The sequence below is a fragment of the Protopterus annectens genome, chromosome 13.part0, assembly GCF_019279795.1.
Source record: "Protopterus annectens isolate FY-2018-M chromosome 13.part0, PAN1.0, whole genome shotgun sequence".
Classification (NCBI taxonomy): Eukaryota; Metazoa; Chordata; order Ceratodontiformes; family Protopteridae; genus Protopterus; species Protopterus annectens.
In genome coordinates this window covers 116,412,826-116,440,222 of record NC_056747.1, presented here as the reverse complement: position 1 = coordinate 116,440,222, position 27,397 = coordinate 116,412,826, and the positions used below count along the sequence as shown (strand labels likewise).

The window sequence follows — 27,397 nt, the reverse complement described above, 5'->3', positions numbered from 1 at the left end:
CTTAGTTGTTAGGGATCCCTGATGTGAATGACAGTATTTCTGGGTTTATTTAATGCTTTGATCTTGAAGCCTTCTCAAGGGGTTTCTATTCCTGCTACTCCGTGGTCTTCCACTCCATCCAAGAGGCCCAGAGAATTGGATTCCTCAAAAGAAGACCTGGAGGGGGTCGTCTTTGGATTACTCTTATCAAATCCTTTCCCCTTTAGACTGCATTTAGAGGAGGATTCCATTAGTCAAACTCCCCCTGTAAAAGAACTCTACTTTGGGATTACCATTTCTTGCATGGTGGATTATTTTAAGTGGGATTGTTGTAAAGTCTCTAAGATTCAGAAAAAAATATGAGCTGCTTCAGATGGAGTCTAAGCCATCTGCTGATCGTCCTGTTCTGGCTGCCCTTCTGGATACTTTCAAAACAGCTTCTGTAGTCCCCAACTCTTTGCCCTTTGTACCTAAAAAGCCCGACAGGGTTTATAAAGTGCCTGAGTAGTGCAAATGTCTTTATAAATGCCCTTATACTAATCCTTCTGTAGTGTCAGTCTCCTCTGATAAGCCATCCAAACTGTTTCCTTCTGATAAGGATAGTAGGGCTATGGAAAGGCTGGGTAAAAAAGGTTACACAGCTGCCACTTTATCCTTTCTGGACCATCAACTATCAGACTTGTGTGACCAGCTATATTTGGCCCTCCTTTAAGGTTTCTTACCTTCCTGACTTTGGCCCTTTCCCTACTGGGCTTTACTTCTCAGGTTTCCTGCCACTCCTTTGGAGCTGTTCTGGCCTGGCTTTCTGAACCCCCCCCCCAAGAGGAATCTGTTTTTTTAGGTTTTGGGTCTGACCCGTCTACTTCCTGGATGTCTCCCTTGACTGAACTTGTTGACCTGGTCTTTTGGCGGGTGTGGAAGGAACAGGACACAATCAAGCCAATACCTAGGAGACCAGGTAAAATTCTTGCTCCTCCAAAGGACTGTGTAAATTGTTGTAAAGGAATATCTTTTGATGCCATGGTAGTTACGGTGGCCACGAGGAAGGAACTAGCGGAACAGAGTTCCTATTCCAGTCCTGCTAACAGGGAGTCTGGGAAGCAGGAAGGGAAGCAGGAAATGTTTGGGAAGCGTGTCAGTGGCCTTTTCTCCTCCTTCCCCGAATTATTTGGCACGCTTTACAAGACTTCTGAGAGATTTGATCAAGGGGCTTACCAAGTCTCCTTCGAGGTCCATGTCCTCCGAGGAAGGGAATGAAATTTTCTTGTAGCTGTCTACCTTCCAATCTGTATCTAATTCGTCCATGCCAAAAAGTGCATTGTCATCCCTTTTGGTAAAAACTCTGTACCCATGAACTACCACATAGGCGGTAGTCTACTTATCACCAAAAGTGTGATGAGACCTTGGGACACACACAGTAGTCATGGAATCCTATGTGGCTCACCTCATCACAAAAGGTTTCTCATCCAGGAAAAAAGAGGTCATTGTTCCACTCTACTTATCACTCATTAGACCCGTTATAAGAGTACAACACCCCCTTTGATATTTACCTCACAAGACATCTACAACAACTGGCTAGACCGCAGAAATACCTCACAGAGAGGATTACCGGCCTCAAACAGATGCCCTACGCAGACGGTCTCAAAACTCCAGCTTTACTCTGTCGCATATCACCTACTCGGAGGTGATCTCTGCCTAACATATAAAGCTATGTCAAGCTGTTGGACGTGCTCCACTTAAAGAAATCCCAATCCCTCCGAGCTACACGCTCTAGGGACCTAAACCTTGTCACCCCAATAAACAGAACATGCTAGAGGGATAGATTCCTGTCCCAGAGACTTCCCATACTCTTAAACTACATATCTGTATCAAACAAAGCTCCTCATTAGCACTCTTCAAGAAGAATCTTGATTGGATTGGAGATAGGAAATTCACCCCGGGGATCACTTCTGTGGCTCTGCTCAACAGGGGCACAGGAAAATTATTTTCTTGGGTGGCAAAAGCCACGGTACCATTTGGCTAGGCTTGTATAGGCCCTAGGACCAATAGTCTAGTACCTACCTATGAGGTTAATCATGCATGCTGTGGAAGGTTCCTCAAGGACATCTGGTTCAGGCATTTCCATTAGAAGAAGTGCTTGGATGTACTTGTGTGACTTTGCGGAACCTTTTAAGTCTTCTTTCATCAGTGTGCCTTTTCAGGGAGCTTTACTTTTTGGCTCCAAAGTGCAGGAGACACTCCCAAGTGTGAGCGAGAGGGAAAGAACCCGGTTTGCTGTGGGTGTACATTTTTCTACCCCCTCAGGCCGTTTTCTAGAAACCAACGAGGTGGTAGAAAAATGTGGTTTAAGAAGTCCCGGTGTTCCTTCCAGGAGTTGCATGGAAATAGTTCCCCCAGAGGGGGGAGCTCTTTAACGATGCTGTCATCTGGGTAGAAGTGGTCCACACAGCCAGGGATTTTTTTCTCAGACCCTACCAGGTTTCCTGAAGGGAGGGGGGGTCGAATGCCCATCTCTGGATGCAGTCAGGTGTAGTCTTGCCCTGCACCAGAGAGCATGACTAAATATCAAGAAAGATTAGGTTGTATTGTATCATATTTTTCCAACCCCCCCCCCCCCCCCCCCCAAACGATTTGGAAGAAAATTCTGTTTCACCCAGTCAGATGGAAGCAGCTTCTTTAGAAAATAAAAATGCTGTTAGAAAAAAGTAATCAAAGGGCTTTCCCCATACCAGAGATGGTTTGGAACTTATTCAAGGTTTCTATGCCAAAAAAAGATGGGTAGCTTGATACCAGTTCTGGATCTCAGCAAATTAAACCAGTTTGTTCTGGATGGTCATGGTACAGTCCATTCTGGATGGTCATGGTACAGTCCATTCTGCCCTTTCTGCAGAAGGACAACTGACTGTTTAGTATATCGTCAGAATGCGTGCTATCATATCAAAATGAGCAGGCGCTCCAGGAGATGTCTATGCTTCCGGCTGGGGGCCAGTCATTACCAGTTAGAGACCTGCCATTTGGAGCCCCCAGGCTGTTCACCAAATGCATGGCAGTCTTAGCAGCTCACCTGAGACTGCTGGGATTCATAGTTTCCATATCTAGACAACTGGCTCCTGACTGCTTCAACCAGATATGAGATAATTCAAGCAGGATAATGTCAGACAATCACAACAGGTCTCATCGCTCATCAGCATAGAATCTGCAGTTCATCAGTGCTTTGAACACATCCAATCAGATAGCTTCTCTTCCTCAATCTCCAGTAGACACCCTGCAATCCCAGGTCAAGAAAGTAATTCAAAATGCATCCCTTCAAGCCTGATTTGATTCTTCAAGCTGTGGGTTCCATGACAGTAGCAATCCCCTTTGTCCCGCTAACCAGTTTCCATATGAGAATCCTTCAGTGGACTTAGCTCAGTGTATTCTCAAACTTCTGTGCGAGTCCAGATCACACAAGCATGCAAGAGTTACCTTCTGTGGTAGATTTGTTCTCATCAGCTACGTGAGGGCCATCCCTTTGTTCTCCCCTTTCCCAAGGCCACGGTCACCTTTCAGCTCTGGTTATGGGCACTAGGAAGGACAGTTCAAGACGCATATTAACATTTATTTTTATTTTACATTTGTTAACCGGGCTAGTCCAACTGGATATATTTCCATTTTCAGTAGAGGCCCGGGGAGAAAAGCTCCAGTAGTAACAAATAAAAATTGAAATTAAAAATTAAAAATCAATATTATTGCATAGTAAATGAAAGGATTTCAGTAAAAAAGATTACTAAAAATACAGGACGTAGTAATAAAATAAAGTAGGTATTTACAGTAGTAAAGGTGGCTATGTACAGGATCATTTATTATACAGTATGATTCATGTGGACTATCAGAGCATCTAACAGGATAGAGACTTTCAGAGCATCAAACAGGATGGATTACATCAGTATGTTGAATTATGTTCAGCATCCTGGAGATGAGAGCTGTTCTAGCATTACAGGCTTTTCAAGACACTCCCATCTGGGACAATTGCACTACAAATGGCCTATGTCAGTAGTATAGTACCTCAACAAACAAGGGGGAACCAGTTCTTACCCTCTCTGTTGAAGCTTTGAGAGTTTGGCAGTATCCAGTCTTTCATTGGTTTCTGGTACCACTTCAAACTACTGGCAACAAAGACCCAGCTATCTGCAAGGAAAATAATGTAAGCCTGGGGTTCATGGCCTCTTGCATCCTACTAATTCCGTATGCAAGACTGCATATTAGGAAACTACAATGGTATCTAAAAAGCCTGTGGTGTCAACATTCTCAGGACCTGGAATCAATGATTCTTATCATTCCTTGTATAAAGACAGTTCCTTTGGTGGGCAGAGGCCCTCTGCCATCCAAACCCTAAAAGACGCATTAGACTATGTATGGGGGGCTCACTTGGCAGGGCAGTGCATTCAGGGCAAATGGAACCAGAGTCAAATGCACCTGCATATCAATCAAAAAGAAATGTTAGCTGTACAGAATTCTCTTGACAGCCTTTAAGGACCACATTCTTCCAGGACAGTTATTGGTAAAGAGAGACAACACTACCGTTATGTGGTACACAAGCAGGGGGGTGCCCACTTGTACCCTCTCTGCAGACTAGCCATGGCTGTGTGGAACACTGCCTTAAGCGACCAAGTACACCTTACAAGCTCAATTCCTGCCAGGCAAGCTAAATTCACTGGCAGACGACCTAAGCAGAAATCTCATGGACCCACACGAGTGGAAACTGGAACCAAAGATTTTCAACATTTTGCGAATCAAATGGGGGAGCCCAGAGGTAGACCTGTTTAGCTCCCCTCAGAACTACCAATTGGACATATTCTGCACAAGGACTCCCCATAGACAAGCTTGGAAAGTGGATGCCCTGTCCTTCACCTGGGAAAGCCTCTCAATTTATGCCTTTCCCCCTCTGCCTCTCCTCTCGAAAGTTCTGCTAAAGATCAAACAGGACAAACCAAGGACAGTACTCATTGCATCCGACTGGCCACACCAACACTGTGTACCCCCTCTTGCGCAGTATGTCACTGCTGGAACCATGGCACCTGCCTCAGACCCCTTCCCTGCTGTCCTAGCAGGGAGGGTCAGATTCTGCACCCCAGCTTCAAACCCTGAACCTTGCAGCCTGGCTATTTCCCGACCTCTCCAGTACCATCCCTCAGTAAGCAGGTGCTGGATGTCATTCTGGAGGCAAGGAGGCCTCGTACTAGAAAATCCTATGCTGAAAAGTGGAAAAGATACTGTTCCTGGAGCCAGACTCTGGGGATGGGCACAACAGTGCCCATCTTACCGCATATTCTTCAATACTTAACAGAGATGCTCCACAAGGGCCTTTCCTACTAGTCTATTAAAATTCATGCCTCAGCCATTTCAGCACATTATAATACTGAGTCGCCCCTCTTCTCTCACCCCCTGCTGAAGCAGTTTCTCAGAGGGGCCAAAAAAATTTAAGACCACCCAGGAGAGCCCCCTACTCCAGCCTGGGACCTTAACTTTGTATTGGAAAAGTTCACTCTACCTCCTTTTGAGCCGGCTGCAGAGTTGAAATTCCTTTCTTGGAAAACAGCCTTCATTCTAGCCATCATTTCAGCAAGAAGAGTGTCTGAATTACAGGCCCTCATGGCAGTGGCGCCCTTCATCATCTTCCATGCAGACAGGGTGTCCATCAGGACCAATCCTTTATGCCCAAGATGGTATCCAGTGTGGCCCTTAATTAGTCCATTTATTTGCCAACCTTCTTTTCTAATCCACAGAACAAAGGAGAACGAATACTGCACTCTTTGGACGTGCACAGACTACTTAGATTTTATTTGGACAGGACTAAGCCTCTCAGGAAAACTGAACAGCTGCTAGTTGCTTTTGCTGCAGGGGCAGAGGGGAAGGCCATTTCAAAGGACCATTTCTAAGTGGATAGGCCATTGCATTCATTTCTGCTGTAAGCACCATGGAAAACCTACCCACAGGGGATAAGATCACATTCCACCAGGGCTGCATCTACTTCAACAACCTTTCTCAGAGGTGTTCCTACCAGGGACATCCTAGAAGCTGCTACCTGGAGCTCTGTACGTACCTGCACCAAGCATTACCACTTGCCTATTTTTTCTAAACCCTGAGCTGGTTTTGCCACTGCAGTCTTGCAGGGCTTAATAGCTGGTCCTAATGCTCTCTAACTGCCTCCTCTTTTCCTTAGCTTTGGGAATCTACCCAAATGTAATGACTGCAACAGTGAAAACACAAAGAACATAGTACAGTTGTGTACACTTACCATAAATGTAGATGCTAGAGTGTATTCACTGTTGCAGTCCTGGTTACCCTCCCTCCAGCCCCCTGACTTCTATTGGCTATACCTTTCTTCTTGTTTACTGCATTTAAGCTTTCTGGTGTATTTGCTTTTTGTTGGAGATGTAGCATTGTATATAATTGCTTCCCATTATGGGGGCACCTGACATCTGGGGCAAGAAAAACTGATGTAATGGCGTCAGCTGCATGCTTTATACCCCTGACTACCTCACGTCATGGAAGAAGAGACAGCATCCGACGCAGGACACAAGACTTTGATAATCAGGCTGGCTGAGGGCTACCTGCAGGCAGATAACCCAAATGTAATGACTGCAACAGTGAATACACTCTAACATCTGCATTTATGGTAAGTGTACACAACTGTACTTTTTTGAAATCTTCTCAGGATCATATTTTCCTCAGCTGTAGACTTCAGGCAGTCCTCATGCTGGCATCTGTACCTTGCCCCTAAGACTGTCTAATTGCTGTTTTTCCCCCATCCCTTCTTCTGGCGGCAGTTTCGGCCAGGGAATTTCTTGGGGTTCTCTGGTCCATAGCTTCCACCATTCCCATGCTTCCCTTGCCAAGCTCCATATGAGGAAGCTTCGATGGTACCTCAAGTCAGTTTGACTTCATTGCCACCCCTTGGATTTCCTGTTACTCCTTCCTTTCTCAAGCTTCAGTAGTGGGTTCATCAACTTTGACTCAACCTGGGACTTCCTTTCAGTTTTCATTTCCAACTCAGGAGCTGTTTAGTCACTTCAGCCAGGAGGTGGGGTGCTTTCTGTGGCCTCATCAAGGTTCATGGTCTCTTACCAATTCATCAGAGTTCAGACCACATTGTGTTTCTGGCTGTTCAGGCTTTTCATTCTATTTTCATTCTTTTTCATCACGGCTCCTCAGAAGTTTGACACTACATCACAGTGATGTGGTAGGTCAAAATGCAAGGGGTTACAAGTTCTTATCTTTGCAGACTAGCTCTTCGGGTCTGGGATCTAGCTAGTCCGTATAAAGTGACTCTCTTCAGGCAGTTTATATTTCCTTGCAGCACTATGTAGTAGTGGGCTTTTTGAGCAAGTCCATCACAAACTTTCGAATGAATGCTTCAGTGTGTTCCTGGACATTGTCCATTGGTGGAGAATTCCTTGGGTAGATCTTTTTGCCTCCTGTATAAACAGACAACGTCCTGTTTTCTATTGGTCACAAGTCCTAGGCCTTGGAAAGTGGATGCCCTGCCTTTTCCTTGAAGGAGATGTTTCTGTATGCCTTCCTTCCCCTTCAGCCGTTACCACAAGTGCTGCACAAGATGCAGCAAGACTCTCCCAAAATTTTGCTAGAGTCTCGCTTTTGGCCCAGACAGCATAAATTCCTACTTTCTCACTTGGCTAGGGGCAGTACCAGAAGCTACTCACCAGTTGGATCTCGCTCAAGACAAGGGGTCTCTAATCCATCCTATGTTGTCCACTCCAAGTAACTGTGGGTGGATAGTGTTATACCTTTTGGGCATCTGTTTTCTGAGGATGTGCTTCGGGTTCTTCAGGAGGCCAGAACACCCACTACCAGAAAGTCGTAGATGACCCAAATATAAGAGATTTTTCTGTGTCTGCTCTCTTGCCATCAGTCACCTACATGTGAAGGTTCCTCTGATACTCTGATCTGCTCCATGCTTGTTTGACATATTCTTCAGTCGAAGCTCACCTGTCAGCAATTTTTGCTTGTTTACCCTTGTCAACTCCTCTGGGCTCTGTTTCAGGCCAAGCAATTTCTTAAAGGCGTTCTTGGTATGAAGCCTCCCCGGAAGTCTGTATCATCTTCCTTGGACCTCAGTTTTGTACTTGAATAATTGACAGACTCATTTTGAGCCTACTTCTTCAGCTTCCTTACAACGTTGCACTTGGCAGACTGTTTTGGATGTGACTTCAGCCAGGTGGGTGTCTGAGCTTCAGGCTCTCATAGCTATTCTTCTTTTAGTTTTCCACAGAGAGGGCGTGTTTCTTCGTACTCTTTCTTTTATGCCCATGGCGGTCAGTGAGTTGTCCTTAATCGGTCTATTTGTCTTCCTTCCTGTTTTCCTTCTCTGCAGTCTGCTAGTGAGAAAGTTCTTTTGCATAGACAGCTCGGATATTTGGGTAAAACTAGTCATTTGCAAATCTGAGCTGACTTTTTTTCATCATCCCAGGACTTTAGGTTTGGCTGTTTCTAAGCAAACATCTCTTCTAGATTTCTAACGTAATTTCTTTGTTCATTTCATGAAGGTGTCTTTCCCTGTCGGTAAAGACGCATTCTACTAGGGCGGTTGCCTCCTCCAGTGGTGTGTGTCCCCCTCCCAAGGGTCTGGATACAATTTCCATCCTTGAGGCTGCTGCTTGGTCCTCTGTTTATACTTTTAGTAAGCATTTCAAGTTGGATATTATTTGCAGGGCCAGAGCAGGCTTTGCCAGGGCTATTCTACATGGGTTTGTAGAGGGCTCTTCTGTGCCTTCTTCCTGTTGAGCCCTTGTGCTCTCCTTTAGGTGAAGAATACTTCAACAGTGATATGGAAGAACATAGTGCAATTTTGTAAAATCTTACCTTAAGAGTTGATGTCCTTCACTGTTGCATTATTCTTTGCCGCCGTCCTACCCCCCCCCCCTTCTAGGTCTAGCCTTGTCCTTGTCTTGCCCTCCTGGCAGAGGGTCTTGGTGTTGTCTTTTTCTCCTTCTGGATGCATGTGTTTTCCTTGTCCACATGGCCATTCTCTTCTTTCTGGGGCATTTCTAGTTCGGTATGTGTACGTATGCCACCTTTATGCTGTACGCCTAGCATGGGGAGCATGTGTGTGACATACAATGCCTACAAGTACTAAATGCTTTTTTATACTGGACGGATGTTGGGCTGTCCTTGGCAGGAGATCCCTTGGGTGAAGAAAACTGCAACAGTGAAGAGAAGGCTATCTAGTGTTGTGGTAAGATTTAACACAACTGTATTTTCAGTGGCAGTACTCTGAATTTGGGAGTAACAGATGCTAGACTTGAAAATCCAAGGCTACAGTCAGTCTTATGATTGGAAATGTTTCCAGTTGATGTGATGGATGCAGTTTTTTAAAGGTGCGAGTGTAAGATGGAGGTAGTACTGTTTGTTTGGCTGCATGTGAGGGATGCTGCTGAAGATTAGTGTTTGGTAAGTAGATGAAGCAGCTTTGCATTTCCGAGTGGGTACTTGAGAGAGAGAAAAGTAATTGTGTGCAACAAGTACAGAAATGTAAAACGGGCCATTCTGTGTTACTTTTCCTGTGCATTGATTTGTTTCATTTACAAGTGAATTGTTCCTGTCTCTCTAGCTTTGTTTCGTGTATAGCAACAAGACAGATCACTTGGATACTGTAGTATTTGGTGTTGCCTTACCTAACAGAGGATTAGTCCTGCTCTGTAGTTAGCATTGATGGTGTATTTTGTGTGTGTTTTAATGAAATCTGTTGTCTTCAGTGTGACCACATAGTTAAATAACTGGGAGAAGGGTTTTGTTTGCTACCTTCATGTTAGTCTTGGACAGTACAGATGCAGAGCAGCTGAGCTGGCTCCGTTTTAAGCAGTGATGTTACTGCTGAATGTACTTTTTATTTATCTGTTAAAGAAATGTCATGCAAGTTGCTTTTTGATGGGCATTTCTTTAAAAACTTTTATTTCGTATATGAAATTTTCTATTATGAAATGCTGTTAAAAGTGCAGATTTGGCTTGGAACATAAAGATGAGGGAATTTGCATTTATTTTTTAGATCATTGATAATACTGTTTTTGTTTTAAGTGTGTAACTTTTTTTTTTTTACTTTGTTGGGTTATAAGTGGTGCCAAATGGTACATCCCATTAAGCACTGGGTGGACTTGCTGAAAGGCCACTGGCCTAATGTAACAAAATTTACAGGTAGGCACTGAATCTTTGTTAAGCTTTACATTTGTTTTGGCCAGTCATACCAATTAAATTGTGTAGATTCCTAGGCCCTACCACATTGGCAGCATTTTTTTCTTTCATAGTGACGTTTTTATGGGCTTGTGTTAGGAACTTTAGATATGCTGTAAGAAAGGCTAGTGGATCTTTAGAAATTTTTTTTGTTTTTGTTTTTTTATTTTGTAGGTTCTCCCCCATGGGTGTAGATCACATGAGTGGTATTACTGGTATGAATGTCCCAGGAAATACATCTTCAGGCTGGTGTATCTTCATCTACAATCTGGGTCAAGATGCAGACGAGGGAATCCTATGGCAGATGTTTGGCCCCTTTGGCGCAGTTACCAATGTGAAAGTCATTCGCGACTTTAACACCAACAAGTGTAAAGGGTTTGGTTTTGTGACCATGACAAACTATGAAGAGGCTGCTATGGCCATAGCAAGCCTCAATGGCTATCGCTTAGGGGACAAAGTCTTACAGGTTTCTTTCAAAACCAACAAGACCCACAAATAACATGCTCAACACTTTTTTTTTTTGTACAGAATAGTAAGGTCGACAGAGATGACAAACTTCTAGTGTAAAATTCATTTTGCGCCAATTTTCACAAGTGTTTGTTGTAGTCTATAATGACAAGTGGAAAATTTTTATACTCTGGGATGCAATTAACATGTTCAAATGTTTGAGATCCCACCCATTAGACCAATTTTAATTTCATTAATTTCATTTGTTAACAGGAAACTAAAGTGGATTACAGTAAATGTACCTTTATATGCGAAGGCATAATAAGCATGCTCTTAATTAGCGACTCCTGACCTTTGAATCAGGTTGTTAGTTTCCTTGTATTTGAACCAGATTTTTGTTCACTGAAGGCATCAGAAATTTTGTTTTAGGTTTTTCTTCATTGACTTGAGAAACCCTGGGACTCTTAAATTTTATATTTATCACTTAATTGATTTTTTTTATTTTCATTGATTCTGTTTTGAGTTTTTGGTTTCCATGACAGTTCAGAAGCCGGCTGTGGTCAGTCTTTTAGAGCAAAAATGAAGTTTTAAGGATCAACAGAAAATGCTTCATAATGCGGTATTGTCTGGCATTGTACAGAGCAGCATGTCAGTTTGTAACACACTGTCAAAAGGTAGGTTGTAGATAGTGTAGACAACATAAATGGGGAAAGGTTTTTAAGATTGAAGTTACTGAAACAGATCCTGATAGAAAAAAATGGACCAAAGAGTTTCTGCAGAACTCCATGAAGATTCCAGATTGACAAATGCCAGGAAAGAAAATAGGTAATTGTGAAGATGCTGCTCTCTGAAAAAAATTGAACATTTTTTGCACAGTGCACTACATCCGTAGCTTAGTATTCTGATTTTAAAATCTATTTAATTTTGTATACTTTAAAGCCTTGCTGTTTAAACATTTGAGCATTTTTTCATGCATCCCTTCTAGAGAACTTGTTTTTAATGTTTTTGTAACTCATGTCTTGTATGACGGCAGAGTAGAGGAGTAGTTTTCTTGCAGGTTCTGAAGGCTAAGTACACCAGAGTAATCCCCATATCTCCACAGATTGCCTTGAAATTTTGGTTGTTAATTTGATTTTGCTTTTTTGTGTTTCCTTTGTTTTGTTTTTACTTTTGCATTTAAGACTATTAAATTCAGTTTTGTTTTCCTCAACTTTTGTTTTGTTTTCTTTTTTGTTTTCAAATGTTTGTTTTTTTTTTTTTTTTTTTTTTTATTAGGTAAAATGCACCGAGCGACTTAGTCCCAGCTGCGTTCAGTCTTGGTCCTAACATTACTGATTAATGTTAATAATTCCTAGTAATTTCATTAAAACTAAAAACAGCAGGTGTTCTGCTAAAACAGAGGAGTTGTCCATTATTTGTTTTGACCTTTGAACTCTGGGCACTGCCTTGTCTGCTTAGCACCTCCTTGCCACCTTTTGTCGTCTAGTGCAAATTCCATTTACGTTTGGCTGAAATGCTTGCGGATGTGATTTATTGTTGCTCTAGCTTAATGCTTACAGATCTGCTTATAGGAGTGAGTGCTTGCTAAAATTATTTTCAACACAATGTAATCTGTCAGTATGAGCAAGGAACGTTTCTGCAGTTGTAGTCTAAGCAGCAAAATTTAAACGGGTATCCTTCTCTTTGAACATTTACTACTGATGTAGTCTGCTCGTGGATAAGATTGTTTAGGCAAGCATAGCTGTTGATTGTAAAGTGCGACACTGTAAAATACCAACATTTAAGTGCCACCTGTGTGGTGGTGTCAGATCCATGGATGCGGTTCTTAAACTACAATACTGAACACAGCCATGGTTAAGCCTCCATCACGTGTAGTATATTCCATGTTAGATTGCTTCCCTCCCATATGTTCAGCATAGCTTCTTTCATTTTATTGTGGTTTAGAAGTGTTATAAGCTTTACATTTTCTTTTATCTTAACTTTTGTTGCACATTTTTTGTTTGGCTGGGTGGGGTACAGGTCTTAAGAGCCATAGCCTGAATACACCCCATTTTATGTATTCTAGAAGTATTTGTGGCATTCTGGTTTTGTATAATAGTTTGTCAAGTATCTTTCATTTTCTACTACGGAACACAATAGTGAATGTAATCAGACATCTGGTGGTAGGGTGTGTACGTATTTATAGATATATATCTATGTATATATTTCTGTACGAGTATGTATAGATATAGTTCTATGTGTTAGTGTGTGTGTGTGTGTGTATATATATATATATATATATATATATATATATATATATATATGTGTGTGTGTACACATACATGTGTGTGCATATACGTATACACACGTGCCTGAGTGAAAGTATCTGCTTTGAGATTCTTCCAATTTAGAAAATGTACATTTGCTTTTAAGTTAATGATTTGAGATTTTATTGAATCTCCATTTAGGTTTGTATGACTAAAGGCACGTGGAGTACATGATAGTATGTTTTTAATTCAAGATGTGTGTATATTGCAAATGCTGCTATTTGGCAAGACTTCAGATGATGGCTATAATTCAGTGATGTGCTAAGCTGCTGAAACTGAGTGCTCTGAGAAGTATGCTTTCTGTGTTACTGTAAGATTTGTAATGATATATAGGGTAAGCACTAATGATTTAAGAGCTAAACGGTGCCAAGTTGTGATCTTTATAGACTCTGAAATGGAGACCACAACGTTTGATAAATGTTTTTTTTTTTTTCCTACATTTGTAGTACAGCTTGGGTAACAGGATAATTTCAGCATTTTCTTGAACTATGTGGCACTGTTAGATGACATTTTTATTTGGTTGCAATATACTGATTTTTGCCAGTAGACCAATTACAGGTGAGTGATTTTTGAATAGCTTTTACTTGGTAGCATTTACACTGAGTTAATGATTTATATTTGGGGTCAGGGCAGAGTAGAAAGGATGATGACCTTATGTAGATCCTGTAATTCATGCCTGCCAACAGGAAGTAAATGTCTAGCATAAAAAAGTAATTAAGGAAAGAAAAAACATGGTTAGGGTGTTTACAAACTAATTTGTTTCGGTAGTACAATACAAAAAACTGTGGCCACAGAGAAACTTCAGCTTAAAATTTGAGAGAGCTTGGTGTTTTTAATAAAGAACATGGACAGATCTTGTCTATACACTTCCACAAGTCACATGTTCAGTCTCTTAGCCTGACTGTGTTAGTTCCAGTACAGAATTTATACTATTTAAACCAGGATTTTTGTCTGCACCTGGCACATTTATCCATCTTTGTTCACCATGCATTGTTTAAGCATATTGGAGATGATACACATGTATTTAAATTTTGTGGTCTTTCAAAATTAGATTATAGAGGGGTTGACATTGTGATGAGCATGGAGAATGCTGTATGTAGGTGGAAAAATGTGTTGAAAGCAGACAAACCTCTAATCTTGGTAGCCTCCTCTTAGGAGTTGCAGAAAGATGTGCATTTTACAGAATCCTTTATAATTCCTAGGTCTATAAACTTACCAGAAGCCAGTCTAGTCCCCTCAAGTTGAGTCCTGCTTTTGGGATCATTGGATACAGAAGAAAGCTCTCCCAGATTCACTGCCTTTCTGGCAAAGTAAGTCTAGGCTGTAGTAACTGAGATTGTGAAGGTGCTGAGATTTGTGGCCTCTGTCATTTTAATGGTACCCCAATGGTGATGCACATAAACAGATTACCGTAACTTACACCCACCCTGCTTCAAGAAGGCTTCTGTGGTGGGTTCATTAGTTTCACCTCCATAGTGCGAGAGCTGGCAAGATTGGCCTGGACACCTATACGTTATCCACAGATGCATCAGACATAGCATGGTGGTAGAATTGCATGTACAAAGAAGCCTGGGTCAAGAACCACAGGAGAAAACATTGGTATGAAGGAAGTGAGAGTAGGCATTCTAGCCATCAGGGCACAGACACATTTGGCAGCTGAGGTCCTTGGACTTCTTGACAGACAGCACTCCACCGATATGTCAGCAAACCAGGAGGGACCCACACCTGTCTGCTGATGTTCTTCGTGTTTCACTGTTGCAGTCACCTGTGGGTTATCCCTGCTGTGGTAGTCCTCGGGCGGCCGGAATACCAGAGTCAATCTTTTTGAGTGCCGGCTGCCGTCACCTATAATCTGACGTCAGGTCGTCAGTGTTATAAAGCAAGGCAGCCAACGTCATTACATCAGGTTTTTCTTGCCGTTGAGCCTGTAGCAGAAGCAGTTAGCACGAGTGCCAGTTGGTCGCTACCAGAAGTTGAATTTCAGCAGAAAACGTCTAAAGCCAAGTACCCCATTGGGGACCCTTTTTTTCTTGCACTAATCTGTCCAGAAAAGTTAACAATTGTCTCGACTGTGGAAAGCAGATCCCACACTGAGACTCATTCTTGCTGCATAACTTGGTTAGGCCCAGACCACGAAATCACTTGTTGCCGGTTCTGTGCCCTCTAATGCAAGAACCATTCACTGTAGAGCTCTTTTTGTAGACAATTTTCATGTTCCGTTTTCGAATTCCAGTATGGCATCCATCAGCCTACAATCTGTGGACATTCCAAAAAAAACGTAGAGATAAAGATGGAGACAGACCACACAAGGCTAAGCCTTCCAATGATGCTCCCGCTAAGCAAGTCATTAGTTCTCCGGAATTCAGTGAGGTGCTTTCGCAGCCCCTGATGCCCGACTCGTTACCTACGCAGGTCTCTGCTGAGACCATTTCAGAGTCCGGTATGCAGCAGAAGTCTACTTCATCTTCAGAGCCTTTGGCTGTGTCTGTCTCGGTTGGGTCTGGAGCCATGATGCAGGCACCAGCTTCCAAGAAGACCTTTCGCACTACCTATTCTAGACAAACTGGCGTTTTCGCTTCCGACTGCCACTTCTCAGAGACGGATTCTCTTATGGCTAGAAGTCAGGCCACTACTAGGAAATCTGCTTCTAGCCATCGTCTTGCTACTGCTCCACCACCCCAAGCACAAATGCTTAAAATGGCGGAGGATCTCATTTCCCTTATCCAAGATACTCGGAGCCCCTATTCCTAAAAGGAAAAGGCATCCTTCTCCAGAAATTGGAGACAGAGTCTGAGGAATCTGATTGTTCACCTTTTGAAGAGGAACAACATCCATCAACTGTTTGAGGATTCAGATGCAGAGGAATCCATCCCTTCTGTCTCCCCTCCAGAGAACCTCTCATTTGGGGAAACCCTTCACTCCCTCGGGGAACATTTTCAATGGGAATCTCAAGATTTCCCACAGTCTAAGAAAAGGCAGAGTTTCTGGACCTGCCCCAACACAGACCCCTGGCCATCCCACCTATTTTAGAAGTGGTGGATGATAATTTCTGTGAATCCAGCTTAGACCCAGACACACTACCTCCTGCCCCGAGTAAACCTGACAGGTACTACAGAGTACCGGATTCTCTCAAATGCCTGTACAGGAATCCTGCTGCAGACTGAGGTCATTACACAGGGACCTAAAGGAGCTAAGACTAGTTCTACCAAGAATCGTCTTCCTTCTGACAAAGACTCCAGAGCTTGGACAGGTGGGGTAAGAAAGTTGGACACCTCTGCTACCTTGGCTATCAGAGCACTCCAGTTATGTTAAAATGTTAACACACTTTGGAACAATTAAAATAGAAGATTGCTGCCTATCCTGACTGTGCCAACTCTAAAGAGCTTGCAGATTTACTGCACTCTGCTTGTCAAGTGGCCAAACACACATTACAGTGTGAGTGACACCCTAGAAGCCTGTAGCAGGGCAGCAGTAACAGGATCTGTTATTGGGAGACATGCATAGCTAAAGGAACAGCTTCACCCTAAGTCTAAACTTATTGATGCACCGCTAGAAAAGGAGCGCCTGTTTGTGAAAAATGCAAAAGTGTTATTAAAAAAAAAAAAGAGGAAGACAAGGCAAAATCTCTGCAAACAGTAAAATATTTCTTTCAAGTTCAACCTCCCATATTCAGCAGGAACTTTCCTTCTAAGCACTGGGCCTTCCCTATACCTAGTAGACAGGGCCAAGGTAAGCCCCGCAGGGACAGGCCATCCAGGCCCCTATCCCAGAGCCAGCAAAGAAGCGAACAATGGACAACTTCCATCTCTTAAGGTAGGAAGTTCTAAGCCCACCTTCTGTGGTAGGCACTCACAATGACTCCTTCTCCCCTCTGCCTTCCCTTCACTTTTCTAAAACTAAGAGGAAGTCTATCCCTTTTCAGAAACTGTTGGGTTTCTATAACCAAGGACCAATGGTTCTTAAAAATAATTTCTCAGGGATACAAATTCTTTTGGCGAGCTCCCAATTCCAAGAGGGTACCCAAACCTCCCCCCAAGCCAGTGGGCAGATGCATTGAAACAGGTCTAAACTCTCATGTCCCAGAGGGTAAGTAGAGCCTGACCCCCAAGATCAAACAGGAAAAGGTTTTTATTCCAGACTATTCCTTGTTCCCAGAAAAGAGGGCACTTGGTGCCCTATCCTGGATCTATCCAAAGTGAAAAACCTCCCTGGTGGTCCCCAAATTCAAAATGCTAACTTTGCAGCACCTCCTACCTATGCTAACAAAAAATGTCTAGCTAGTTACACTAGACCTCCATATCCTCATCAGGGAATCCTGCAGAAAATTCCTGTGCTTCAGAGCAGGCTGTCAACACTTTCAGTTCTCTGTGCTGCCCTTTGGCTTCTCTACGGCTCCCAGAGTATTCAAACACTTGGCCCTGGCTATAGCATTCTGCAGGCAGAGAAGTATACAGATTTTATCCTTACCTGGATGACTGCCTCATTCAGGCAGAGTGCAAAGAAAAGTTGCTCCGCGACCACCTCTTTGTCATATCACTCCTAACTTTCCTAGGGTTCACCATCAACAGGAAGAAATCAAAACAAAACCCCACCAGGAAAATTATTTTCCTGGGAGCTGTGCTTAGACGCAGCATCCTAAATGGCCTTCCTATCCCCAGAAAAGCAGAGCTTTCCTGCCTGTCTACTTCACCCTTCCAGAAGTCACCTCACTGTGAGGAAGTTCCTGCAAGCCCTGGGATACATGACAGTGTGCATCTTTCTTATCCCTGTCGCCAGGCTTCACATGAGAACATTTCAGTGGTACTTAAACAACCTTTGGTGTCCACACTCAGTCCCTAGAGACCACCCTCCCTCTGATCCCATATATAAAGGCCGAATTTCTCTCTGGGCAAAGACATGTGCCATGAACAAGGGTCTTCTCCATCTTTCGCCCTTCTGGTCAGACCATCATCACAGACGCCTCAGACATAGCTTGGGGTGCTCACCTAGCAGGCCGGTGCACCCAAGGCCTTTAGAATGCCCAGCAACTTCACTTGCACGTCAATCAGAAAGAAATGATGGCAGTGCAAAAGGCTCTGACTTCCTTCCAACCCCATCTCAGGCTAGGGGTTCTCCTTATAAAAACAGACAACACCACAGTGATGTGGTATATTAGCAGGTGGAACCCAATATTACCCCATGTGCAGGTTAGCCATGAGACTCTGGCTTACAGCCACCTCCATGGGGCTACACCTAATTGCCTAATACCTACCAGGGGTCAAGAACACACTATCAGACCACCTAAGCAGAAGCTTACTGGACCCCCCACGAATGGCAGCTCTACAAGGGAAATCTTTCTGCAAATCACTCAGGAGTGGGGGACTCCAGAAGTGGATCTCTTTGCCTCACACCTCAACTACCAGCTGCAAAAGTTCTGTACCAAGGAGTATCGCCTCCTAACGTGGAAGGTGGATGCCTTGACCTTCCCTTGGAACTCCCTCTTTGTGTATGCGTCCCCTCCTCTGCCCCTTATTCCCAAGGTTCTGATCAGAATAAGAGAGGAGAAACCAAAGGCCATCCTCATTGCTCCAGATTGGCCCAGACAGTATTGTTACCCCCTATTAGCAGCCTGACCTTGCCCCCAAAGTAGCTTCCCCTGATGTCAGACCTCTTGACCCAGGAGAGGGGGAAGGTACTGCACCCAGACCTACAGACTCTCAGCCTTTCACTAAAAGCTAACAAGGAGTCCCTGTTAAGCAAACAGGTCCTAGACATTGAGAGACCAGAAGGCCCAGCACAAGCAAATCATACGCAGGGAAATGGAAAATGTTCTGCTTCTGGAAACAGTTCAAAGGGGGCAGTACCTCCCAACCTTCCATCAGTCTCATCCTGGATTACCTAGCAGAGTTGCTCAATAGTGGCCTCTTTCTCCTCTCTCAAAATTCATGCTTCTGCCATTTCTGCCCATTGATTCAGACCCACCCCTCTTCTCTCATCCTTTGATTAAGCAGTTCCTCAGAGGGGCTTCTAATATCAGACCTCCCAGAAGGCCTCCCACGCCACCCTGGGACCTGAATTATGTGCTAGAAAATCTAACCTTACCTCCTTTCGAACCTGCAGCTTCTGCATTGAAATACCCATCATGGAAGACTGCCTTCCTACTAGCTATCACCTCAGCCAGAAGGGTTTCAGAACTTCAAGTTCTTATGGCTGTTGAGGCCTTCATAATTGTCCATGCACCCCTGACACTTTATTAACCCCTCCTTTATACCCAAGGTGGTATCTGATTCGACCCTTAACCAGGCCATACACCTTCCCACCATCTTTCCCAACCCTCAGAAGAAGGGAGAAAGGATTCTACACTCACTCGATGTGCACAGACAACTCATACTATCTGGACCACACTAAGCCATTCAGAAGAACAGACCAACTTACTTGTAAGCTTTGCCTCGGGGCAGAGGGGGAACCCATTTCTAAACCATTTCCAGTTTGATTTCACACCGTATCCATTTCTGCTACAGACTGCATGGGAAACCCACATGTAAGTCTGTCTGTTCCCATTCCACTAGGTCAGCCTCCACTTCCACTGCCTTTCTCAGAGGGGTACCCACCAGGGACATCTTGAAAGCGGCCCCCTGGACCTCTTTGTATACCTTTGCAAAGCATTACCACTTACCTCTCTATTCTAAGTCTAGGGCAGGGTTTGCCTCTGCAGTTTTCCAGAGCCTCCTGATCTATACTTAGGACTCAACCTGTCCTTCCACCCCTTTCTTCAGCTTTGGGAATCCTCCCACAGGTGATGACTGCAACAGGGAAACACGAAAAACATTGTACAGTTGTGTACACTTACCATAAATGTAGATGTTAGTGTATTCACTGTTGCAGGCTTTGTTTCCCTCCCTCCATCCCCCATTTAACATCTGCTAGGGGACACAAACTTCCCAAGGTGACTTTTAGCCACCAGGACCACCTTTCCTTTTTCCCTTTGTGCTTAAGACTGGTTAGGGCAAGAAAAACTGATGTAATGACGTCTGCTTTCTTGCTTTGTAGCACTGACAACCTGACGTCAGACTACAGGCGATGGCAGCCGGCGCACAAAAACATTGACTTTGGTATTCAGGCCGACCGAGGGCTACCACAGCAGGGATAACCCACAGGTGAGGACTGCAACAGTGAATACACTCGGAACATCTGCATTTATGGTGTGTGTACACAACTGTACTTTTTGACTTGTAAGGCAAGCATGAGATCTGAGACTGGTGTTGGTCTGATAGTATCTTGTCTCGAGTGAATTCTTTAGCAGGACGGAAGTGAACCCACACAAGTGGATGTTACACAAGGGCATATTTTTGGACCCTGTCCATACAGGTGTAACAGAACTAGATCTTTTTCTTCTCCAGAAAACTGTTCAGATGTTGTACACCACACTGACACTGGTGGTCTAGGCAACAACAGTCTTCCCCCATGAGTCTGGCAGGTTCATTTTTGAGTGCCTTTCCTTACCCCTCAAGGCCTTACATAAGGTAAGGCACCATTCTGAAATTCTGCTTGCATCACCCATTTTGGCACACCTAACATTGGATGTTCGTGTTTCACTGTTGCAGTCATCACACTTGGGTTTATCTGCCTGCAGGTAGCCCTCAGTCTGCCCGGATACCAGAGTCTTGGGATTTCTGCATCGGATGCTGTTGCCTCATCCATTACTTCAGGAGGTGGATATAAAACATGCAGCCGACCCCATTACACCAGCTTTCCTTGCCACTCGGGACCCCGAAGCAGTTTGCAAGTGCCAGTTGGCAGCTACCTGAAATTTTCGTTTTTGTTTTTCGAGTTTCAAACCTGAAGTCTTATAAAGCCAAGTACCCCTTTGGAGATCCTCTTTTCTTGCTCTAACCGATGTCAGAAAAAGTTAACAATTGTCTTGCCTGTGGAAAGCCAATACCTCAGAGATTTTCATTCTTACTGCGTCACCTGTTTAGGCCTAGACCACGATGTCCCTCGCTGTCAGTTTTGTGCCTTGTTCAACACTCAAGTTATTCGTCGTTGGGCTATTTTTGTCTCAGTTCTTTCACTGTCGTTCTCTGTATTCCAAAATGGCTTCGGGAAGCCGTCTGACTACCGATGTTCCAAAAAAATGCAAAGATAGACACAGACCGACCGCATAGGTCCAAAACTGCCAACGACGCTTCCTCTAAGCTAGTCGCCAGTCCGCTGGTACTCAGTGAGGCGCTTTCGCAGCCCCTGTTACACTCTCTTCTACAGATTCGCAGGCCTCTACTGAGACCCATTCGGAGTCCGGTATGCCGCAAGATGCTTCGACTATGGAACCTGCGGATGTCTCAACCTTGGATGGGTCTGGAGCTGCTGTGCAGGCACTGGCTTCTGAGGGTGTATTCAGACCTTCCGATGTTCGTATTAAACCAACACCTTCATTAATGACTAAATCTACTGAATTTCTCAGACCCAGAGTTCACACTACGCCTAGGAAACAGATGACGACAGCACATTCTCAAGCTCCCATGCCACAGAAGCAAATGCTCAGAATGGCTGAAGACCTTATTACTTTAATTAGGGAAGCCAGCCTTCCCCCTCTAAAAGACAAAGAATCTATTTTCCTTCTGATTCTTCAGACCATGAGTCTGATGACTCTGACCCCTGTGATTACCAGGACATGCCCTTATCTACCTATGAGGACTCGGATGCAGAGGATTCAATCCCCCCGAGGACCTTTCTTTCTTTCAGTGAAACCTTGCATACCCTAAGAAAGCATGTCTGCTGGGAATTCCAGGACTACCCACAGTCCAAAAACAGACTTGGGGAATTTTTTAGACTTGCCTCAGCATAGGCCTCTAGCTATTCCCCCTGTCCTGGATATTGTAGATGTCTTCATGGAATCCAGCCTTACCCCTGACACTTCACCACCTGCTCCTAGAAAGCCTGACGGATACTACAGAGTACCTGACTCTCTCAAATTTCTCTTTAAAAATCGCACTGTGGATCCAGAGACCATTTCCCAGGGACCTAAAGGTATTAAGTTTTCTACAGCAAAAAAACCTACCCCTTCGGTCAGGAATTCTAGGGCTCTAGACAGATGGTGTAAAAAGGTATATACCTCTGCAACTCTTGCCATCAGGGCTTTAAGTTGCCATTTTCACATGTTGAAGTAACAGCAGCATATTATTGACCTAATTAAACAGAAAATGTTGATTCCTGATTGTGCAGAAACTAAGTACTTACAAGATTTAATGCATTCTGCAAACCAAGTTGGTAAACATACTTTGCAATGTGGTTTTTGATGCCTTAGAAGCATCTTGCAGGGCTGCTGTCACTGGGTCTGTTCTGAGAAGGCATGGTTGGCTGAAGGAACAAATCTTGCCAGACCATGTCATGGCAAAATTACTTGATGCTCCATTAAACCAAGAATGTTTGTTTGGCTCTAAAGCAGAAGTTCTTAAAAAGATGGAGGAAAAAGCTAAATCCATGCAAACGGTTAATTTCTTACAGGTACAGCCACCTAGATTCAGTAGGCATTGGCCTTCAAAAAACTGGTCCTTTCCAGTCCCTTCCAGACCTCAGCCCAAACCCAGGGGCAACAGACCACAAAGACTACAGTCTCAAGGTATGCACAGATCTAAACACTGGAGTGCTCCCTCCTCAAAAACCTTGAGTGGTAAGCCAATCCCCATGGAAAAAGTTCACAATGACTTGTCCTTAATCCTTCCCAGCCTTGCCCTAGTACTTGCACTCTTAGCAGGAAAACTCGCCCTGCATGCAAAAAAAATGGGAGTATATTACCCAGGACCGATGGGTCTTAAAACATTGTATCCCAGGGATATAGATTCTATTTCTACTCTCTGCCAACCCCAAGTGGATTGTCAGACCTTCTTCCAAACCAGTGGATAGAGGCCCAAAAGCAAGTACTTTCTCTTCTCAGTATTAGGGCTACTTACCTGTGCCAGTGGAGCAAAGGGGACATGGTTTCTACTCCAGGCTGTTCCTGGTGCCCTATTCTGGATCAGTCAATCCTAAACACTTTCTGGTGCTACCAAAATTCAAAATGTTTACACTCCAGCAGCTGCTTCGTATGCTAGTCAAGGATTCCTAGCTAGTCACCCTAGACTTGAAAGAAGCTTATCTGCACATCCCCATAAGTGAAACTTGCAAGAAATATCTACGTTTCAGGGCAGGCTCTATGCACTATCAGTTCTCTGCACTTCCCTTTGGCTTATCTACTGCGCCCAGGGTATTCACAAAGTGCCTGGCTCCAGCCATTGTTTACTGCAGGCAGAAAAATATTCAAATTTACCCATACTTGGACGATTGCCTGATTCAGGCGGACAGTCAGGAATTGCTGCTTCAGCACCTGACGTTTGAGACTACTAACTTCTCTGGGGTATACAATCAATGAAAAGAAATCACATCTGGTACCCAGCCAAAAGATTGTATTCCTGGGACCAAGCTTGAACACAACTTCCCAGATGGCATTCCTCACTCCAGAAAAGCAGGTTTATTTGACAACTTATTTCAAACTACTGGCCACCCAAACCCAGCTATCTGCAAGAAAAATACTGCAAGCCCTAGGTTTCATGGCCTCATGTATTCTACTGATTCCATATGCAAGACTGCCTATGAGGAAATTTCTATGGTGCTTGAAAAGTCTCTGGTGTCAACATTCCAAGGACCTGGAAGCAGTGATTCCTGTTATTCCTTGCCCAAGGACAGAGTTCCTTTGGTGGGCAGAGGATTGCAACCACAACAAGGACTCCTTTTCTCACAACCCCCCGCCGTCCAAACTCTAACAGATGCATCAGACTATGCATGGGAGGCTCACGTGGCAGGCAAATGCATTCAAGGTAAACGGAGCCCAGGACAAATTCACTTGCATATCAATGAAAAAGAAGTATTAGCTGTACAGAATGCACTGACTGCCTTCAAATACCTTATCCTGCCAGGACAACAACTGGTAAGGACAGACAACACCACAGTTGTGTGGTACATAAACAAGCAGGGGGGGGACTCAGTCCTACCCACTCTGCAGGTTAGCCACGGCTCTGTGGAAAACTGCCTTAATCAATCAAGTGCACCTGCAAGCTCAGTTCCTGCCAGGCAAACAAAATTCACTGGCAGATGACTTAACCAGAAATCTAATGGACCCACACGAGTGGAAACTGGAATCAAACTCATTCAAACTTGTAACATGCAGGTGGGGACACCAAAACCATCGCCTAAACAAATTTTGCACCAGAATTCGCCACAGCCAAGCTTGGAAAGTGGATGTCCTATCCTTCACATGGGAAAATCTCTCAATCTATGCTTTTCCCCCTCTGTCCCTCCTTCCAAAAGTACTCCTCGAGATCAAACAGGACAGGCCAAGGACAATCCTTATTGCACCAGATTGGCCACGCCAGCACTGGTATACTCTCCTACACAGTCTGACAGCAGTGCCACCCTGGCAACTATAGCAGACCCCCTCTCTGCTGTCCCCAGCAGGAGGGGCAGATTTTGTATCCTCATCTGCAAACCCTGAACCTGGCAGCCTGGCTTATTCCCTGAATACATCACCAGCAACCTTCAGCAAACAGTTGCTGGATATTATCCTTGAAGCCAGGAGGCTCAGTACTAAGAAATCCTATTCAGAAAAGTGGAATAGATACTGTTGGAGCCACTCTCAAGGGAAGGGCACAGCCGTGCCCTCCTTGCCTCAAGTCCCAGATTACCTAGCAAAGCTACTCCACAAAGGCCTGTCCTTATCAATTAAGATTCATGCCTGTGCCATCTCGGCTCATTACAATACTGAGCCACCCCTCTTCTCTCACCCTCTGATCAAACAGTTCCTGAGAGGGGCTAAAAATTTAAGACCCCCTAGGAGAGCTCCCACTCCTGCCTGGGACCTTAACTTTGTATTAGAGAAGCCCGCTCTTCCCCCTTTTGAGCCTGCTGCTACATCAGAGTTAAAATTCCTCTCTTGGGAAACTGCCTTACTGCCAGCCATCATTTCAGCAAGAAGAGTGTCTGCGTTACAGGCCCTTATGGCTGTGGAACCCTCCATTATCTTCCATGCAGACAGGGTTTCCCTCAGGACTAACCCATCTTTTATGCCCCAGGTGGTATCCAGTGTGGCTTTCAACCAAACCATCCATTTGCCAACCTTTTTTCCTAATCCTCAGAATAAAGGGGAAAGGATCCTGCACTCCTTGGACGTGCACAGACAGCTCAGGTTCTACCTTGACGGGACTAAACCTTTCAGAAAATCTGACCAGCTGCTAGTCAGCATTGCTACAGGAGCAGAGGGGCAAGGCCATTTCAAAACTAACCATTTTTAAACGGATAGCACACTGCATCCATTTCTGCTACAAACACCATGGAAAACCTACCCCACAGGGGATCAGGCCTCATTTCACTAGGGCTACCTCAACCTCTACTGCTTTTCTCAGGGGAGTCCCTACCAGGGACATCCTGGAAGCTGCAACCTGGAGTTCTGTGCACACCTTCACCAAGCATTTACCTATGTTTTCTAAATCCAGAGCTGGATTTGCCACAGCAGTCTTACAAGGCCTGCTAACCAGACCTACTTCTTCTTGACTGCCTCCACCCTTCCTCAGCTTTGCGAATCAACCCGTGTGTGATGACTGCCACAGTGAAACACAAAGAACATAGTACAGTTGTGTACATTTACCATAAATGTAGATGTTCGAATGTATTCACTGTTGCAGTCCTGGATGTTCGTGTTTCACTGTTGCAGTCATTACTCTTGGGTTATCCTGCTGGCAGGCTACCCACAGTTGGCCTGAATTCCAAAGTCTTGGTCTGGCGTCGGTTGCTGTCGCCTCTTCCCTGACGTCAGTGCGCCAGGGGTATAAAAGATGCTGCCAACGCCATTTTCTTCAGTCTTTCTTGCTGCATGGTGCCCGAAGGAAAAGCAGTTCGCAAGTGCCGGTCTGCCGACTCCTGAGAGTTTCAAAATCAAATTTCAGATCCGAAGTATTCATTAAAGCTAAGTACCCCGTTGGGGAAACTTTTTTCTTTCTCCAGACCGATGTCAGAAAAAGTTAACAATTGTATTTTTTGTTGGAAGCAAATACCTCATAAGGGTTTTCATTCTTGCTGTGTTCCTTGCCTAGGCCCTGATCACGACATTGCTAGCTGTCAATTTTGTGCTAGATTTAACCAACGCACTATTAAGCATCTGTACGATTTTGCCTTTCATTACTTTGGCCGAAGGTTTAATTTATATAATGCCCTCTGAACAGCCGATGACCGGAGTTTACAAAAAGCGCAAGGAAAAGGACAGGCATCCGAGGTCCAGAATCGACGACGCCCCCCACTACGCCAGTCGCCGGTTCTCAGTGAGGTGCTTTCGCAGCCCCTGATGCCCGCTACCGACTCCCACGTGGAGCCGACTAGGCCTCTGGATACTCAAGGTATTGGACCCTCGGAAACTATTCCCTCAGATGGGTCCGGAGCCGCTAAGCAGGCATCTGCTTCTGAGGGTGTTTTCAGACCTACACAATTATATGTCAAGCCTACCTCAGCTTCAAAGACAGACTAAAACAGTTCTAAAGACAAACAAGTACAGCATTCTCCTGGACAGACTTCCATGCCTAAGAAACAGATGCTTAAAATGGCCGAAGACCTAATTACTTTGATCAGGGGTTCCCATCCCTCTCCTGATAAGAGGCCTAGGCAAGAGACAGAATATGACTCCTCAGATCAGGTTTCAATTTCCTCTGACTCCTCTTCTGAACAGGGATACTCTTTTCCTCTCTGAGGATTTTGATGCTGAGGAATATATTCCTTCAGCCTCTCCTCCTGAGGATTATTCTTTTGGGAAAACCCTGCATACCATGAGGAAGCATTTTTACTGGGAGAGCCAAGATTATTCAGAATCTAAGAAAAGGCTCAGATTTTCTTTTACTACCTCGGCGCAGACCTCTTGCTATTCCACCTGTTCTAGACATTGTAGATTATGTATTTTCAGAGTCCGGCCTGTCTCCTGTGACTCTCTTTACCCCCTGCACCTGCCAAGCCAGACAGATACTACAGGGTTCCAGTCTCTCATAAATTTCTGTATAAAAACCCTGCTGCTGACCCAGAAACTATCTCGGGGTCCCAAAGGGGTCAAGGCTTCCACTGCAAAAAAATCCTGTCCCCTCTGATAGAGATTCTAGGGCACTGGACAGATGGGGGGAAAAGGTTTGCACTTCTGCTGCCTTGGCTGTAAGGGCTTTAAATTGCCAGTTTCATATGCTTAAATATCAGCAATATTTTTAATGTCACTGCTTAAAATGTTGACAAATTCCGAATGTTCTGATAAATGCAGGATTTATTGCATGCAGCTGAAAAGTGGGAAAGCATACTTTACAATGTGGTTTTTATTCACTGGAGGCCTCGTGCAGGGCCGCAGTTACGGGTTCTGTCATTAGAAGGCATGCTTGGTTAAAGGATCTGCCTGATCATGT

At 44.3% G+C, this 27,397-nt stretch overlaps 1 protein-coding gene across 3 annotated transcripts in view; it reads left to right on the top strand.

Annotated features, from left to right (window-relative positions):
* ELAVL1 (ELAV like RNA binding protein 1) overlaps nucleotides 1-27,397 on the top strand; it is a 1,128,619-nt gene that overhangs the window by 539,220 nt on the left and 562,002 nt on the right. For 2 of the 3 annotated variants that reach the window (XM_044090688.1, XM_044090689.1), the window contains one exon: nucleotides 10,381-11,863. The exons of the other annotated variant lie outside the window; for it this stretch is intronic. In XM_044090688.1, the coding sequence (XP_043946623.1) occupies nucleotides 10,381-10,705 (325 nt within the window). In that variant the 3' untranslated portion in view covers nucleotides 10,706-11,863. Of the gene's footprint in view, nucleotides 1-10,380; nucleotides 11,864-27,397 lie in introns of those variants that run through there. 3 annotated transcript variants of the gene reach the window in all.